The sequence below is a fragment of the Hemiscyllium ocellatum genome, chromosome 8 (assembly GCF_020745735.1).
Source record: "Hemiscyllium ocellatum isolate sHemOce1 chromosome 8, sHemOce1.pat.X.cur, whole genome shotgun sequence".
In the NCBI taxonomy this organism is placed as follows: domain Eukaryota; kingdom Metazoa; phylum Chordata; class Chondrichthyes; order Orectolobiformes; family Hemiscylliidae; genus Hemiscyllium; species Hemiscyllium ocellatum.
The window spans coordinates 47239988-47254921 of NC_083408.1; the positions used below are offsets into that span (position 1 = coordinate 47239988).

A 14934-nucleotide genomic window follows, 5' to 3' on the forward strand; every position below is an offset into this window, starting at 1 on the left:
TGATATCATGTATCAAACTGAAAACTTTGTTAGCAATCCCAGAAAATCTCTTTAAATCTGTTCACTCTGTTTCAAAACAGTGCTCATGTTGTTGTCTTTGATTATTTTGCATTAGGCCTTGCCAGAATGTTACTGTTCTCAGTTTGATAAAAACTGGACTGGCGCCTGCAAAATTGATTTATGCAAGCAAATCTGATGTTGTAAAGTTAAGGATCTCCCAAATAAATTTTCACGGAGCAAAGAATAATACACAATAATCAGCACTCTATGATGTAAATAATACATTTTGAAATGAATCATCCATTTATAGGAAACATACTTCACAACTAATGCTGATTAAAGTTCTGTTTGTGTTCTAAATCAATGCTGTTACTCAGTTCAGGTTCTCTGTGCATTCATCCTTTTTGTTTTTATTTTCGTACAAAGCTTCCTATCATAAACCTCTTTGACATCATAGATAGTTCCTTATCAAGTTGTTCTTTGATGTCTGTCTGAATGTGCATTTAATTACTAAGGAAAATGTTTCGGTTTGTGATACAAATTAAATCACTACTTTACTGTTTACTGTAAATGGTAAGGAATGAGATTTCTGTCAGTTTCATGCGTAGCATTCCATGTTAGTTGTTAATGATTTCAGTCAGTCATTGTTTAAGATCTGCACAATAGATTCATTCAAGATTTGTGCACAGTAACAAAACAATTATCATTTTGATCCTGATAAGCCGTAACCTTTAGATTGGACCCAAGATAATGGAATTATTATGTCTGCAGCTGGCGACAGTTTCTTGAGAATTTTCTGATTGTAACAGCATTGGAATAAGTAAGGAGAATGATTAAAGAATGTGTAATCTTTGATATTGAGTAATTCACTGAGGATAGCATTGGGAGAGCAGTAAAAAGCACAGACATGTCAAGTCATGGCCTTGATTGGCAGCTTCTTAAGAGTGGGAAGTGGGAGGACTCAGTTGTTGTGTGTTGTTTAAGGCAGTGGTTCGAAAGAGGTCAATAGAACATGGCTGCAGTGGTGTGGATATGAACCTGGCTATGAGGAGAAGAAATTCAGAAGAAAAGATAAATCTTGAGGCAAATGGTTTGCCACTTTAAGAACATTATGACTTAAGTAGACGCAGTCAGTCAGCAGCTGAAATGTGATTACCTACAGACTGAGAAAGTGCAGAAACCATGGAGACAGTGACGAAAGAAACTCAATAATCCAAAGCCAATTCTTCAACAAGAAGAGGTAAGAAGTACCGAGAAAAAAAAGTCTTGAGTTAGAGAGATGAAGAAGAGGCTGCCATATTTAGAAAAAGGCAGTGGCAGCTCAGTAGGGAACAGGAGAAGTCTTCAGGAGTAAAATTAGTTACCCACAAATGAAAAGGGGGCAAAGAAAAACTTTTGATAAACAGGACCAAAGACCTTACTAAAGAAAGGCTAGAGAAAAAAGACTGTTCTCACCTCTCACAATTGCTGTCATCTAGAATCTACTCAACAAGATACAACCGCAATGAGCAGTGAAAGTACCGGAAGTTAGATTTATACTGAGCCAACAGAATTTGGAAGACCTCAGAACTTATCTGAGCAATGGAAGAGAAAATATAGAAAGATTGAGTGAAAGAGTCCAACAGAAGAGGAAAAATCAATGGAAACTCAAGATTTAAAAAGATGTAGTAAACTGTGATTTCAGTGGTAAAAGTTATAAAGGCCACAGCCAGAGAACTTGCTTCAAAATGAATGTAAAAGAAACAGCCTAATGTTTTAGACTATGAAAGATGGAGATATGTCCAGTTTTCCTGAAAAAAATGTGAAGTGTCCAGATTGCCCTTATTTGTAAAGTCGGAGATTTAGGGGGAGGATGAGACAGTGATAAATGTAATATAGTTATATTCGTGATTGCATAATTATAGAGAAAACTGGCTTGAGGTGAGATGTTGTATCAGATAATGGTTCAGAAAGGGGTAATGTTCATGTTGCATTGACTCTATTCATTCTACTGAGATTGGAGACAAGGAGTTCCATCCTAGTTTTCAGAGGGTGAATAATCATTCTGATTCAGCTCTACAGGGTACTAGTAATTATGCATGATTGAATCTAGTTGTATTCATTCTTGTCTTCCAGTAAGTCATCTAAGAACTGTTCTTCCCCTGTAAGTATTGTACACTAGTTTATCCTCGATTGATAATCATTAGATAGGCCCAAGATAATTAATAACACTGAATTGAATAGTTTTGATTTAAAAGCCGTTAAAGTGCCAGTTGTCCAAAGTGGCCGAAGTTGGGAACACAATTTTCCAGGATGCTTAATTGTGAGAAGGAATAGGCAAAACAGAAAATCAAAGGTAGTCCTGATAACAACAGGAAGGACAAAACAGGAAGTTGATTGGGCCATGGTTCAGCAAATCAAGGAATAGGATCAGTTTGAATCTGGTTTGAAGACTTTCCTTAATCCCTTTGGGAAATAGTTAGGAAATGTTGAAAGAATCAACAGCCTAGTAATTAACCTGTGTCATGAATGCTAATTCCATTGCCAACAAATCCTATATTGCAAGATGAATCCACACCACAACTCATTCTGCTATGAGCTGTCTGGGATATTTGCTGCCACCATCTGCTTTTCTGTTAAGGATCTACAGGGGATGCTTGATCTAATGCGGTAGTGGAAAACAACAAGGTAGTCAAAGGAGAAGCAGCACTTGTCTTAAACAAAATGTAGCTATTTGCATGATAGCAGCTATATGCAAGTTACATTAATATAATAAACATCCTTATAATTGGTGATGAACCCTTCTGTTAATTAAACTAAACATCCAGAAAAGCTCATGTCATCTCATGATCTGTTAAAATATGAGTGACCGAAAACTCCCAACTTCCACTATTTAAAGAAAAAAAATCAATTTATTCTTTACCTCCAAAAATCAACACTAAGCAACAACTATGTACAACTCTCAGCCTCCTTTCTCTTAAATGTTTATTTTCTGCCTCCAACTCTACAACAATGTACTGCTCCAACAAAAACCCAGATTAAAATTACATCAAGGGATTTGGAAGACTCCTAACAAGGAAGGCCGTGGAATGCCTCTACATCCATTGACTGATGACTGCTAACCAGAAAGGTAAGATGCAAGGCTTTGTGTTTGCACTAAACAGCACTGAACAACATGGCAAAACAGAAGTAAGTGAACCTTTAGGGTGCAGTGGAGGGGCCAAAGCATCGAAAGTAAAGGCAGGAATTCTGGGAGCAGCAGACTAGGCACAAAGTGAGTGAGCACTAAGAAAGTAAGTGAGGATCCCTGAAATGGTCCCTGGTTCAAACCTGAGTGTCTATTCCTATGGACAAATTGTCCTTACAGCAACACCACAATGATGGGTGCCAATGCACTCCAGAGTGCGGCATTGAAGTGGTAAGCATTACTGTAAGTGGATCAGATGCCAAGATCCATGGATATGGCGTGCATGTGGCTGCTATCCATGGGGTGTGCCGTGAAATGTTGGTGCTGGGTGTCTGAGGTAGAAGAGCAAATGGCAAGCGAGAGTCGCCAGGTAATCTCTGACTATCAGGTCAGGTACTCTTGCTATTTATTTTCCACCTGGTGGATAGGACAATGGGGATATCCATCTAAATAAAGGTAAGTTTAGTTATAATAAGATATTAATGCATGCTAATGCTTTCAAATAGGCCTCTCACCACTTAACAGCAAAAACTAGCACTTGGTTGTGAAAGGTGATTTTTTTTTTGCACTCGATGCCAAGAAGCTCCTGATTGAATTCTCACAGAACTTTCTCATCATGGACCATGTCTTTCAGGTGCTGGGAAGATTCTGCCCATGGTTTCTCTCACATTCGACCACCACTTTAATGTTATCATCTCAGTACCATGTCCTGGAATATCAACCCTAGAAGGCATTATACTATATGATCTTTTTCCGCATTTTCTCTTTACGTATTGCTAGAAGTTGATGCAATAATTATTGTGGCCTTAGCAGTCTAGGCTCCACTGAAGCTCAACTCCACTAAACCATAGATTGCAATGCTAATTTTACTTCAGTCCAAAAATTGTAATATAATATTTTGCTTTACACTCTTTGGCTGGCTAAAAGTTTTCATGTTAAAGAGTACAATCAAATGAATATTATTCTAGTTTTACAGGATAGATATTTGGAGCAGAATGTTTCCAGCCCAGGGGGGACAGCATGTGAGGTGAAGTGGCTGGAAAAAAAAGGGAAAAACAAATAATTGGCTGGGTTCCTGGTATATTCCTGCTCCCTTTGCACATTTTCTGGAAACTGTTTTGCAGAAATGATGGCAACCAATCCTTCCGCAGAAGCCATCCAATAAATGTATTTATTGAACCATTTGGTGCCAATTCTACCATAGTAATGCAATCCTCTGAGAACTGTATCAGTCCCCTGTTCTGTCATTGCTCTGCTGGCTATGTGGTAAGAAGGCTTTTCAAAGCACAACTGGAAATAATGGCAAGAGTGTTGTCTTTCATGGAGAGGCTTACCATTACACCAGGATCTCCTGGGGATTGATACTTCTGACACTGTGGGACTGATGTTGTGGTAGCCATTCCAGTGGTAATGATGACATCTCCATTTGTTCCTGTTGCTTATGCTTGTTTGGCTTTCAGCAACATTCTTACTGGTGAGAGAGTAAAAGCTATTGGTCATGCTCATAATGGTCCTAGATGTGGTAAACTCTGACCTCCAGATCTGCAGATATTCCAAATTAAATGATGGAGGCAGCATTCCAATTGGTTGCCTACAGTAAAATGTCAAGAGTGATACACTGATGTGATGATTAGTATCGGGGTCCAGAAATGTTCCTGTGATGAAAATTATCTGAGTTGAGAAAGTGCCTTGTCATGTGTGAATCCTATTAAAAATGCGTGCTTAAGTAGTTAATGGATGTTGAGTTCATTATAAATAGTTGGATTTGCCTTCTGTCTATTATCTATTTTGAAGCACTGAGATCGCTGCGAGCAGAAAAAGAATGGGATTGTGATCTGCTTTCACAGTGCTATCTAAAGAAAGTAACAACAAAATTGTCCTTCTTGGAAACAGTGTCTCATAATGGTGGCTTAAGATTCTGCAATGTCCTCAACTGTCACCACAAATCTAGCATTTGAAAAGAATATTATAGATGCAATCATATGATAGTTTACTGGTGAAACAGATAACAAAGGCTGAGGGCTCTAGAGAGGCAGTTAAACTGGAGCTGGAGCAAGGGGGGATGTTTCACATGAGCAGGGATTTGGAAAGTTAATGAAAAAGACACCACTGCACAGTAGTGCACTTAGTAATGGTGGTCAGATTATGACAGAAGGGAACATAGCTGACAACCGTTAGAGTGCACCAACAAAGAAGGTCAGAAGCAGAGATTGGAGAGAGCAGTATTAAGAGCTTGTTTTTAAATCAGAATGCAGATGGATGACAAAATGGATGAAGAAATAGCAGAAATAAACACACAGGAAAATGTTCTGATAACCACTGCAGACACTTGCTGACAAAGTGACCAAGCTGAGATCCAGAGTATTTGTAGCAGCAAATTACTGTCGATGCTGGAATCTGTACTGAAAACAAAAAATCCTGGAAATCACAACAGGTCAGGCAGCATCCCTGGAGAGAAAGCAACTAAAACTTTGAGTCAAGATGACTCTTCATCAAGGCAGTTAATTGGTTTTTAACAAGCTCAAAACCTATTAATTATTGATTCAAAATGGCTGACAAACATCCAATTTCAGCACCTGTTCAGCTTCCATATGATCAGAGACTGGGCAGGATGATGACAGATTGCCAACTCAATGGCATCACACCATTTTTTTATAATTGAAGGGCTCAGTCGTCTCCCTCCTTACCCCTCCACCTTTCCCCCAACCCCAATTTGCAGCCACACACTCTAATGAAGACTCCTCTAAACTTAAAAGGTTAGCTTGCTCTCTCCCCATGAATGCTGCCTGATCCACTGAGACCAAGAGTATTTGACCTTTGGAAAGAACAGGAAGAAAGTGGGCGGCATAGTGGCACAGTGGTTAGCACTACTGCCTCACAGCGCCAGAGACCCATGTGGAGTTTGCACATTCTCCCCATGTCTGCATGGGTTTCCTTCGGGTGCTCCGGTTTCCTCCCACAGTCCAAAGATGTGCAGGTTAGATGAATTGGCCATGCTAAATTGCCCGTAGTGTTAGGTGAAGGGGTAAGTGTAGGGGTATGGGTGAGTTGCGCTTCAGCGGGTCGGTATGGACATGTTGGGCCGAAGGGCCTGTTTCCACACTGTAGGTAATCTAATCTAATCTAAAGGAAAAGAAAGTAGGGGGACTCTGTTAATAAATCATGTACTCTGGTGAGAAATTACCTCGGTTTGGAAAATCAAAATGTGGTTGCATTAGTGGAATTAAGAAATAGAAATAAGCAATAACAAAAGAGAAAAGTCACTGCTGAGAATACCTTATCAGTCTTCTCACCAGAGCTAGGGACTGATAGACAAGTATCAATCTAAAAGTCATGGGACTTGCAAGAAAGCTACTAAAATAGTTGTGTGAGATATCAATCTTCATACAGACTGGATGAATCAAATTGGATACATCATCTTAGAGACTGACTTTCAGAACATATTCAGGACAGTTTCTAAGAACAACAATTTCTGGAATTAACGAGGGTACAATTATTTTAGACCTGGTAATATTGAATAAGGCCGAGGAAAACAAATGATCTTATAATAAAATGATCCTTTACATAAGATTAATCATAACATAGTAGAATTTCACTTTCAATTTGAAGATGAGGAATTTGGGTCTAAAACTTAAACGTGATTACAAAGGTAAAAGACAGTTGATCAAAATGTAATGGGAAAACATGTTAATGGGTATGATGGTAGAGAAGCTATGATGAGCATTTAAGCAGATACTCCCTAACCATTAGCAAAGATATATTCTATTGAAAAACGAAAGTGAGAAGCATGCCCTATTCATGACTAACTGAGGAATGTCAAGTTGAAAGAAAATATCTAAATAATGCGAATGTTATTGGAAGCTAAATTAATTGGGAATATTAAGAAACCAACAAAGGATGACTGAGAAAGAAATGAGCATGGAGACGTTGTTAAGAGGAGATAAAACTGGCTGGAAATGTAAAATTTTTTTACTATATATAAAAAGCAAGAGAATAGCTAAACTGAGTATTGATTCATAGAGAGTGAGACTGAGGAATTACTGATGGGAAATAAGAAAATGACCGACACTTTGAAAGTATTTTGTATCTGTTATCACTGTAGAAGACACATACTGGATCCCAAGAATAGTAGAGCCCAGAGCCAAAAGGTAGTTCCAAATTTGGTTGGGGGAGGGGAAGAGGGGTGACAAGAGTGACGAATGAGCCCTTATATAAATTATAGTGTGATGCCATTGGGTTGACAAACTGTCATCATTCTGCCAGTCTCTGATCATATGGAAGCTGAACAGGTGCTGAAGTTGGATGTTTACCAGCCATTTTGAATCAACAATTAGTTTAGAGCTTGTTAAAAACCCAATTAACTGCAACATTTCAGTGCCTACTTCATACTGTGGTATTTGATTGGGGGTGAAAGTGCAAACCATGGTTGCACTGAATGATGGAGCTGACTCACAGCCGAATGGTCTACTGCACTTATTATTGATTTTTTGCAAAATGTAGAAAATCTTGGTGTTTATTAGAGTAATCTGATTGATGGATATTTTTATTATAAATCCAATATAGATAAGATATTTAATTGACCACACTGGTAACTGGGTAACGGGTGCAAATATAAATTGTGACCAATGGAATGGTTAGACTAGTGAGCAACAGTGTGCTCCTCCATCACTGGTTGGAACAATCTGTAAAAATAAACACATGGGAAAAGTTAACTTGACACTTTAGCTTGAAGGATAAAATGTTTTAAATTCTGGACAGCAATAAAGTTTCAAAGTTTGACAAGAAAGTTGAAGCATTTTTACTACATGCATGTATGTAGGTAGTCATAGTGAGGTCACGTGCTTCGGGTGCAATGTGTCAGTAGTTCTACAAGGGCTGTTTAAATCCTTCTCAGCTGCTGGCATTCTAAACCAACTTTGTAGGAGGTTCTGATAGGTACATAAAGGAAATCATAAATACCTTAAAAGCTGAACATGATGTGAAATCCATTTATTGCTGTTGCCATGGAAGGCAAGGGCTGCATAATTTCACCAATTTTATGGCTTTGTTTTATTATGTGTGTGAAAAAATAATGCTATTGTGTAGAAGACACAGGTTCAGATTTAATGGTGGTAGTTTTAAAGGTACAGAAGAAAGCCATGTTTCCAGTGAAATGTAAGAACCTACTCTTCTGTACTCCCCTGTCTATTACAGTTTCAATTTGGGGCCTGGATTTTCCATAGAGGTATGCTGTCCAAGAGCTGTACAGTTGAGCATGGCTTCCATCTATCCACTATGTTGACTGCGGATCCGAATGTCTTTTAACACACCATGTGAACTCCAGGCACTGGGAATGTTTTGGTCTGTGAATTTTACTTTGCGAAAAGGAAATGGCAGTATGTTGCAGCTTTTACAGATCTGCAAAAGTGTTTCTTCCTCTTTTCATTAATTCTCTGACTGAGCGCTGCCAGCAAAGCAGGACGTATTATTCCCATCTTTAATTTACCTTGAGAAGATTGTGGCGTTGCTTCTTCCTACAGTTGCTTGAACTCCCTATAATGAAGTTTCTGGTGGCTGGGAGTTACAAGCTTTTAACTGCCATGTGGAACTGACAATGATATTCATCAATAAATTTGCGACTGTATCAATGTGGTAAGTGACTTGGACCAGGGCATAGTGACAATCTTCATTTCAACCATTTATCACTTGTCCTTCCACAGTCCTGTAAATAAAACGTTAGCAAATTGCTGGAGTGTATCTAGTAGAAAGTATAGTCTCTCAGCATGGTCTACTGTTGATAGAGCCAGTGTGTGTTTACTGTAGTAGATGTGGTGCAAAAAATGAGAATTGTTTTCTCTTCTTGTTCATTGTTGCAGCTGTAATCATCCAGGCAAGTGAAGCATTATATATGCTTTATATGTAGCAGATTACCGTTGCAAAGTCAGGAAGTGAGCCATGAGTTATCCAGCTCCTGGCACATTATAAGTTTAAAAGGTGTGATGCACTTTATGACATAATGACAGCATTTAGTTACTAATTCAGTTGATGTTAGGCAATTGTTATGCCATTGGTTCTTGATGGTCATTGATGGCACGTGATAGAAGTGTTATGTGACTCTTCTTGGCTCCAGTTTTGCAGCATGTATGAATTTTTGGAATGGTAAATGGAGCTGCAATAACCATTTTGACCTTATGGTCCAGGATGGTCATTGAGAAATTAGCTGCCTTGAGTAACTACTCTGGCAGAGTCCTAGCGCTGAGGTAATAGTCCTCCTAACAATCTCAACAATTTTCCTATGTGATAAGTATGATACTAGTCACTGGAGTATTTTGCCTCTGATTCTCATTGAATACAGTTTCATGAGAACTCCTTGGTGCCCTATTTTATCAAATGATTTCCTGGTGCCAAGAACAGTTACTCAGTGCACCTCCCTCTCTCCTTAAAGACTCTTTTGCTGTGACGAGAATTACAAACATTACACAGCATTGAAAAGTCTGCTGGTATATTGTAGAACATACATCCATCTCCTCAATCTTCTAAAGCAGATGCAGAAGTAAAGAACAGAGAGTTGAAGAACAGGATGAAGATGAAAAATACTGACTCAAATGAAAGAAGATTAATCAACTTTTCCAAGCAGATGAATAAAGAACAGTCAAGCTAATCTTCTTAAATGCTAAAATCTACTAAGCATGCTTGAAACTTTTATGTCATTGGCAAAGACTGTGGCAAAGTCTTTCAATCACTTGTTATCTGGTACTTTAGCATAAAGATTTGCACATAAAGTTTGTGAATAGTTTCGATGAAGTGTTATGAATAGTCGTTGAGTGACTGAGAATGCACAAAGAATGATTTGCAAAGTAAAATGAAAGGGAAGTGGAGTATACCAAGTCATGTTCATCACATCATTATTATTTCCAAATAATTTCCTTGGAAATAATGAGATATGGAGCAAGAACATTATAATATGATGGTGGTCTATTTTAGTCAGGTGTACTGTGTGGCAGAGTGCCACATTCCTACTTAAGGACATCAACTTGTTGATTAATATTTGTGATTTATTATTTTTTTGCTTGGCTTACACTAATCTTTGGTCAGTTCTGCCCTCCAATTTAATATTGCTTACCACAGGAGAAAGGGACATGAATTTGAATGGTGCAGGAATAAGAATGCTTCCTAATAGGGTGGACAAAAAGTTAGGTGAGTCAATGTCTTAGTAGGTACACGGACCTCAACCCGCCAACAAACAACATAGATGGAGTTTTGGTGACAAAGCACATGCTGACTCTCCGGGGCATGGGTACATTATCAGCAGGCTCTTGCAAAACAGAGACATGAGTTGTAAAACATCAATCTCATTAAATTTCTGGATTTCAGCAAAGAAAATTATTCAAAGGTATCACAGAAGGTTCATTTCCATTTTTTAGTAATTCCTTTGAATGTTGACGGGGTTTTGCAAATGTTTAATACTGAGTATATGTCAATTTTTTTTAAGTGGGCTTTTAAATCCTTCACCATAGTCAACTAAATGAATCGCAAAACATTCCTATTTACTGTGATCAGAGTTGGTAATGCAGTTTTTTTGTAAAGGTTGACCTCCGGTTTGAATCATCAATGTAATTTTCATTCGTACATTACAAATATTGAATTTAAAGGCAGTTTTTTTCCCAATACAATAGTGTCTTTGTCAAGAAGCATTCCAATAAAATATATTTTCTGTGCATTAAGGGGTGACAGAAGGGTATCCAATCTGATTGGATCCATGGTGGGTAGGCTCATGGAATCTGACCTAGAATCCAGTGACAACCTAGGCATCATACTGGCCACAGACAGGGTTTCCTCCTCTAAATGACCATCAGGTCTTGGTGGGAGAGACCTCCGATCCTTCCTGGGGTCCTTGCTGCCTGAACAAGGCCCGCAGCTGGTTTGAAGGGAATGATGTGGCTAACCTTACTGACAACATGCAACTGAGTCTCACTAGCTGTCCAGCTGGCACACCAAACTGCTGTAACCTGGACAAGGTTTTGCCCAACGGAAAGGTGTAGGTGAATAAATACTTCTAAAGGAGCAAATAAATAATTCCCTGAAAGCATTTTTTTAAATGCTTTTTTCTGGTTTCCTAAAGAGTAATTCAGATAATAGGAGTCAATAAGTAACAATGCATTTATAAATTGATATTGCCAAGGCAACATATGTCAACTATTTATGGTTCTGGGTTGCCTATTTTAAAAAAAAGAACAAAAATCAAAGACTGTGGATTCAATTTATTTTGGTATGTTTGTATTTCAGTAATTGTTTTAATGTATAAATTGTTAAGTGATCTGTGTAACGATGATGATGAGTCCAAAATTTTAGCAGAGAACGCTGCTTTACATATAATTAATTTGGCTGCAAGTTTGATAATTTCTGAATTTTGGCTGAAAGTAATTATATTTTAGACTTACATTAAATGCTATAACTTTGACAAAAGATCATATTTCAAAATTAATAATTTTTACATTATCAATCATTTTTCAGCATGTGAGAAAGAAATAACACTTGTTTGCCAGAAGTCATCAGAGCAGGAGCTCCAACCTTTCAAAGAAAAAATGGAAGAATTTATTCAAAATGGTAAGTTTTTGCTTAACAAGTGCAGTGTACTATCATTGAAATGCAAATCGCATTGCTAGATTCCATGTTATATTTGCAATAAAAATGCAATAGTTCATCTGCATTGAAAGCTGAAATTTGTTGTGAAGTGTCTTAATTAGGTTACTTCAGACATATAATATTCACATAACAATTCATAGTTATATTCCTTTGATGAAAAATGAGTACCCTGGTAAGGCCAGCATTGATGCCCAACCCTAAATGTCACTTCAGAGAGCAATGAGGAATTAACCACATTTAGACCCATACCAGATAGGTAGGAACCAGATGAGTTTTTATACATAATAGATGATCGTCCTGGTCACAATTACTGAGACTAATTTATTTTCCACCTGCTGACATTTAAACCTGTGTCCTCACAGCATTGATCTAAATCTCTGGACTACTGATTGATTTAGCAGTGCATCACCATCTCTAATCAGTCTGTTCATGGAACCAGTAGCAACTACTCAATGCAGTTCTTAGTTTTCTTCTCGATTCTACATTTCAATCAACACCAAATTGATCTTCTTGTAGCTCCATTCCTGAGCCCAGTGGCATTGTAACCTCCTTCTGGGTTGATATTCATTGTTAACAAACCCCACAACTTTTCTGTTGGGAAGCGAGAAAAGTCCATTAAGATAAATGCAAGGATGCATTTTCTTAATGGTGCTAAAAGGAGCAGGGTAACTTCTCTGGAACCCTGAAGGAAAGTTTGGTTCCATATTGACCTGATCTCCCTTTCATCAGTAGCTGTGACATCTTTACAGCCAGCATGTCTGGTGGAAGCCATTTGACTTTCAATGAGGACACGCTTGAGTAGCAACGTGCCTTCAGGTCCCATCTCCAGATGGCAGCACCTCATCATGGGCTGGCTTGTTGAAAGCTTTGATCTCCTGGAATTTTGCAGAAAAGTATCCTTCCTTCCTGATCTGGCTACAGTCCGCTGAATCACCATGTCCAGATCTCAACCCTGTAACTGTCAGGTCCTCACGTCCACTTTCACACCTGGTTATTGAGAGTGTAAGATCAAGTATTGGTGTATTCTGATCACTTTCACTGGAGAGTAGTCCTTCCTCCATCCCCGTCTGAGTTTGTCTGGGCAATAGTTCCTCTGTATCTGAAAGTAAAATCAGAAAGAAAAGGAGTTAAAGAAGGCAGATGGGAGTGCCAGTGATTCAGGAGGAAACCAGAACTTTTAGGATTACTCCATCTTCACTTGATGCCATATTTCAAGGTGAGAGGAGGAAGGAGCATAAAACATCCATTTACCGCCATCCTGAGCAGTCTTTGGATGTGGTGCCACACTACTCTGGCTCCCTGATACAGCCTGCCATATCTTGCACGTGTCTGGGGCGATGGACTTTTAGAGATTCTCTCTGTGATTTTGTGCCTCCATTTAATGTTATAGACAACCTTCTACAATTGAGAGAGCAGTGTGATTGTGGGTAGTATATTTGAATAATGTACCTGCCATTATTGACTAGTAGCTGGTGTTTGAAGTCAGGGAGTGGTGGGAGTGATGATGGTAGCATTGGTAAATATATGGATGATACTGTAGACATCTCCAGACCACTCCAGAAGAGGTCACAGTCACCCATGAAGTGGCTCTGGCCTGAAAGCTCATCTGCTCTTTGACAGATCTTACTCTTCATTCTGCAGGGGCCCCAATAACTTGCCTAACTAGTCAAACTTGATTGGGAATTGATTTAATCACCCATCACCAAATCATGATTCAGGCTACATGGGTCGACAGGGTAACAGTCGCAAGAAGTCCATTTTTTCCAACCTGACTATTGTCTAATATGGGGCAAATGGTGAAAGAGCAACGTTGGATTCTGTTATTATGGCCAGAATATATCTAGGTCCAATAATAACTCTATTAACTAAATTAGAAATTGAAGAGATAGTATTACGAGGTCTGGCATTCTAGTTTGGTTTGTTATGATCCCCATAAAGACCATTAATATTTTTTTAAAAAGAAAGGAATGCCAACATTGCTGACAGAAAACTATCAGACAAGGTTTCAATTTTTAAGCTTTTACTTTAACAAGTTAGCTTAAAAACATCATAATTCAAACATTAACTCAGAGGAAAAGCATATTTCAAACAAAGCGATCAACTTTGCTTTAAATAGTTGATACAATATGATAAACCTCACATAACTGCAAGCACTCACTTTAATTCTCATGCAAATGTGTTGTCAAAAGCAGTGTTTAAGTCTTGGAAACTTACCCCCTGTTTTGTAGCATTTTTCACATCCAATCATTTGGCCCTTGAGTCTCAATTCCCAGCAACCATATTCCCATCCTGAAGTACCTGGATATGGTTACCACCAACAAGGCACGTGTTTCACTCTGATCATGACTGATCCGATTACAGAATTCCTAGGAACTTCTCCAACCTCTTTAACTGGTCTTGTGGACTCTGGTAATACTAAGACAACAACTATGGGTCATGCCCAGTTCAGAATCCTTTGCCCTTCCTGTCTTCCACTTTCTGCAATTTCCAATTATTTCACATAGGTGCACAGTCTTTATTCTCAAAAACCTCCTTCAACACCAGGATTTGTTCAAAGATTCTCAAACAGAAAAACTGTTTCATCCAGAGAGAACTTTGCTTGCTTCCCCTTTACACAACTTTTCAGTGTGCTTTAAGAATCAGACAAAAAAAACTGGCTGATCAAAACTCACCGTGATAGCTTTGGTTCCCAAAACACATTAGTAATCACAAGTTATTCAGAGGATCAGTCACCATTACTCTTTAGATCAATAAAAGTCTCTGAGAATATGAAATTTGTGCTGTCCAAATGTTTTGTTAGCTGTTTCAATAAGAAGGCTCCAATCCATCCTAACAATTATTAACTTGATTTTTGTCTTGTAAAATGTGGTATAAACATCAAAATAAAATATAGCTTCAAATGAACAAAGCAGCACTTCAATAGTGCAATTGGATTCACAGTTTTAATAATCCCAGGGATATCTGAGTCATACACATTTTGTTTTTGGCATGTGCTCCACTTCATATTCTTACATTCCTGACAAACCAATGTTGCTTTTTAAATGTACTTGCTCAATTTGTCTTAATTGATGTGTATTGTCAATCAACTCAAAAGGTGATAAGCATAATTACTACTAACATCATATTCTCATAACTTCTGTATG

The 14934-nt window shown here is 38.2% G+C and overlaps 1 protein-coding gene across 3 annotated transcripts in view; it reads left to right on the plus strand.

Annotated features, from left to right (window-relative positions):
• fmn1 (formin 1) overlaps nt 1-14934 on the plus strand; it is a 376573-nt gene that overhangs the window by 246041 nt on the left and 115598 nt on the right. For all 3 annotated transcript variants that reach the window (XM_060828913.1, XM_060828914.1, XM_060828915.1), the window contains one exon: nt 11660-11752. In XM_060828913.1, coding sequence (XP_060684896.1) covers nt 11660-11752 — 93 coding nt within the window. The remainder of the gene's footprint in view (nt 1-11659; nt 11753-14934) is intronic.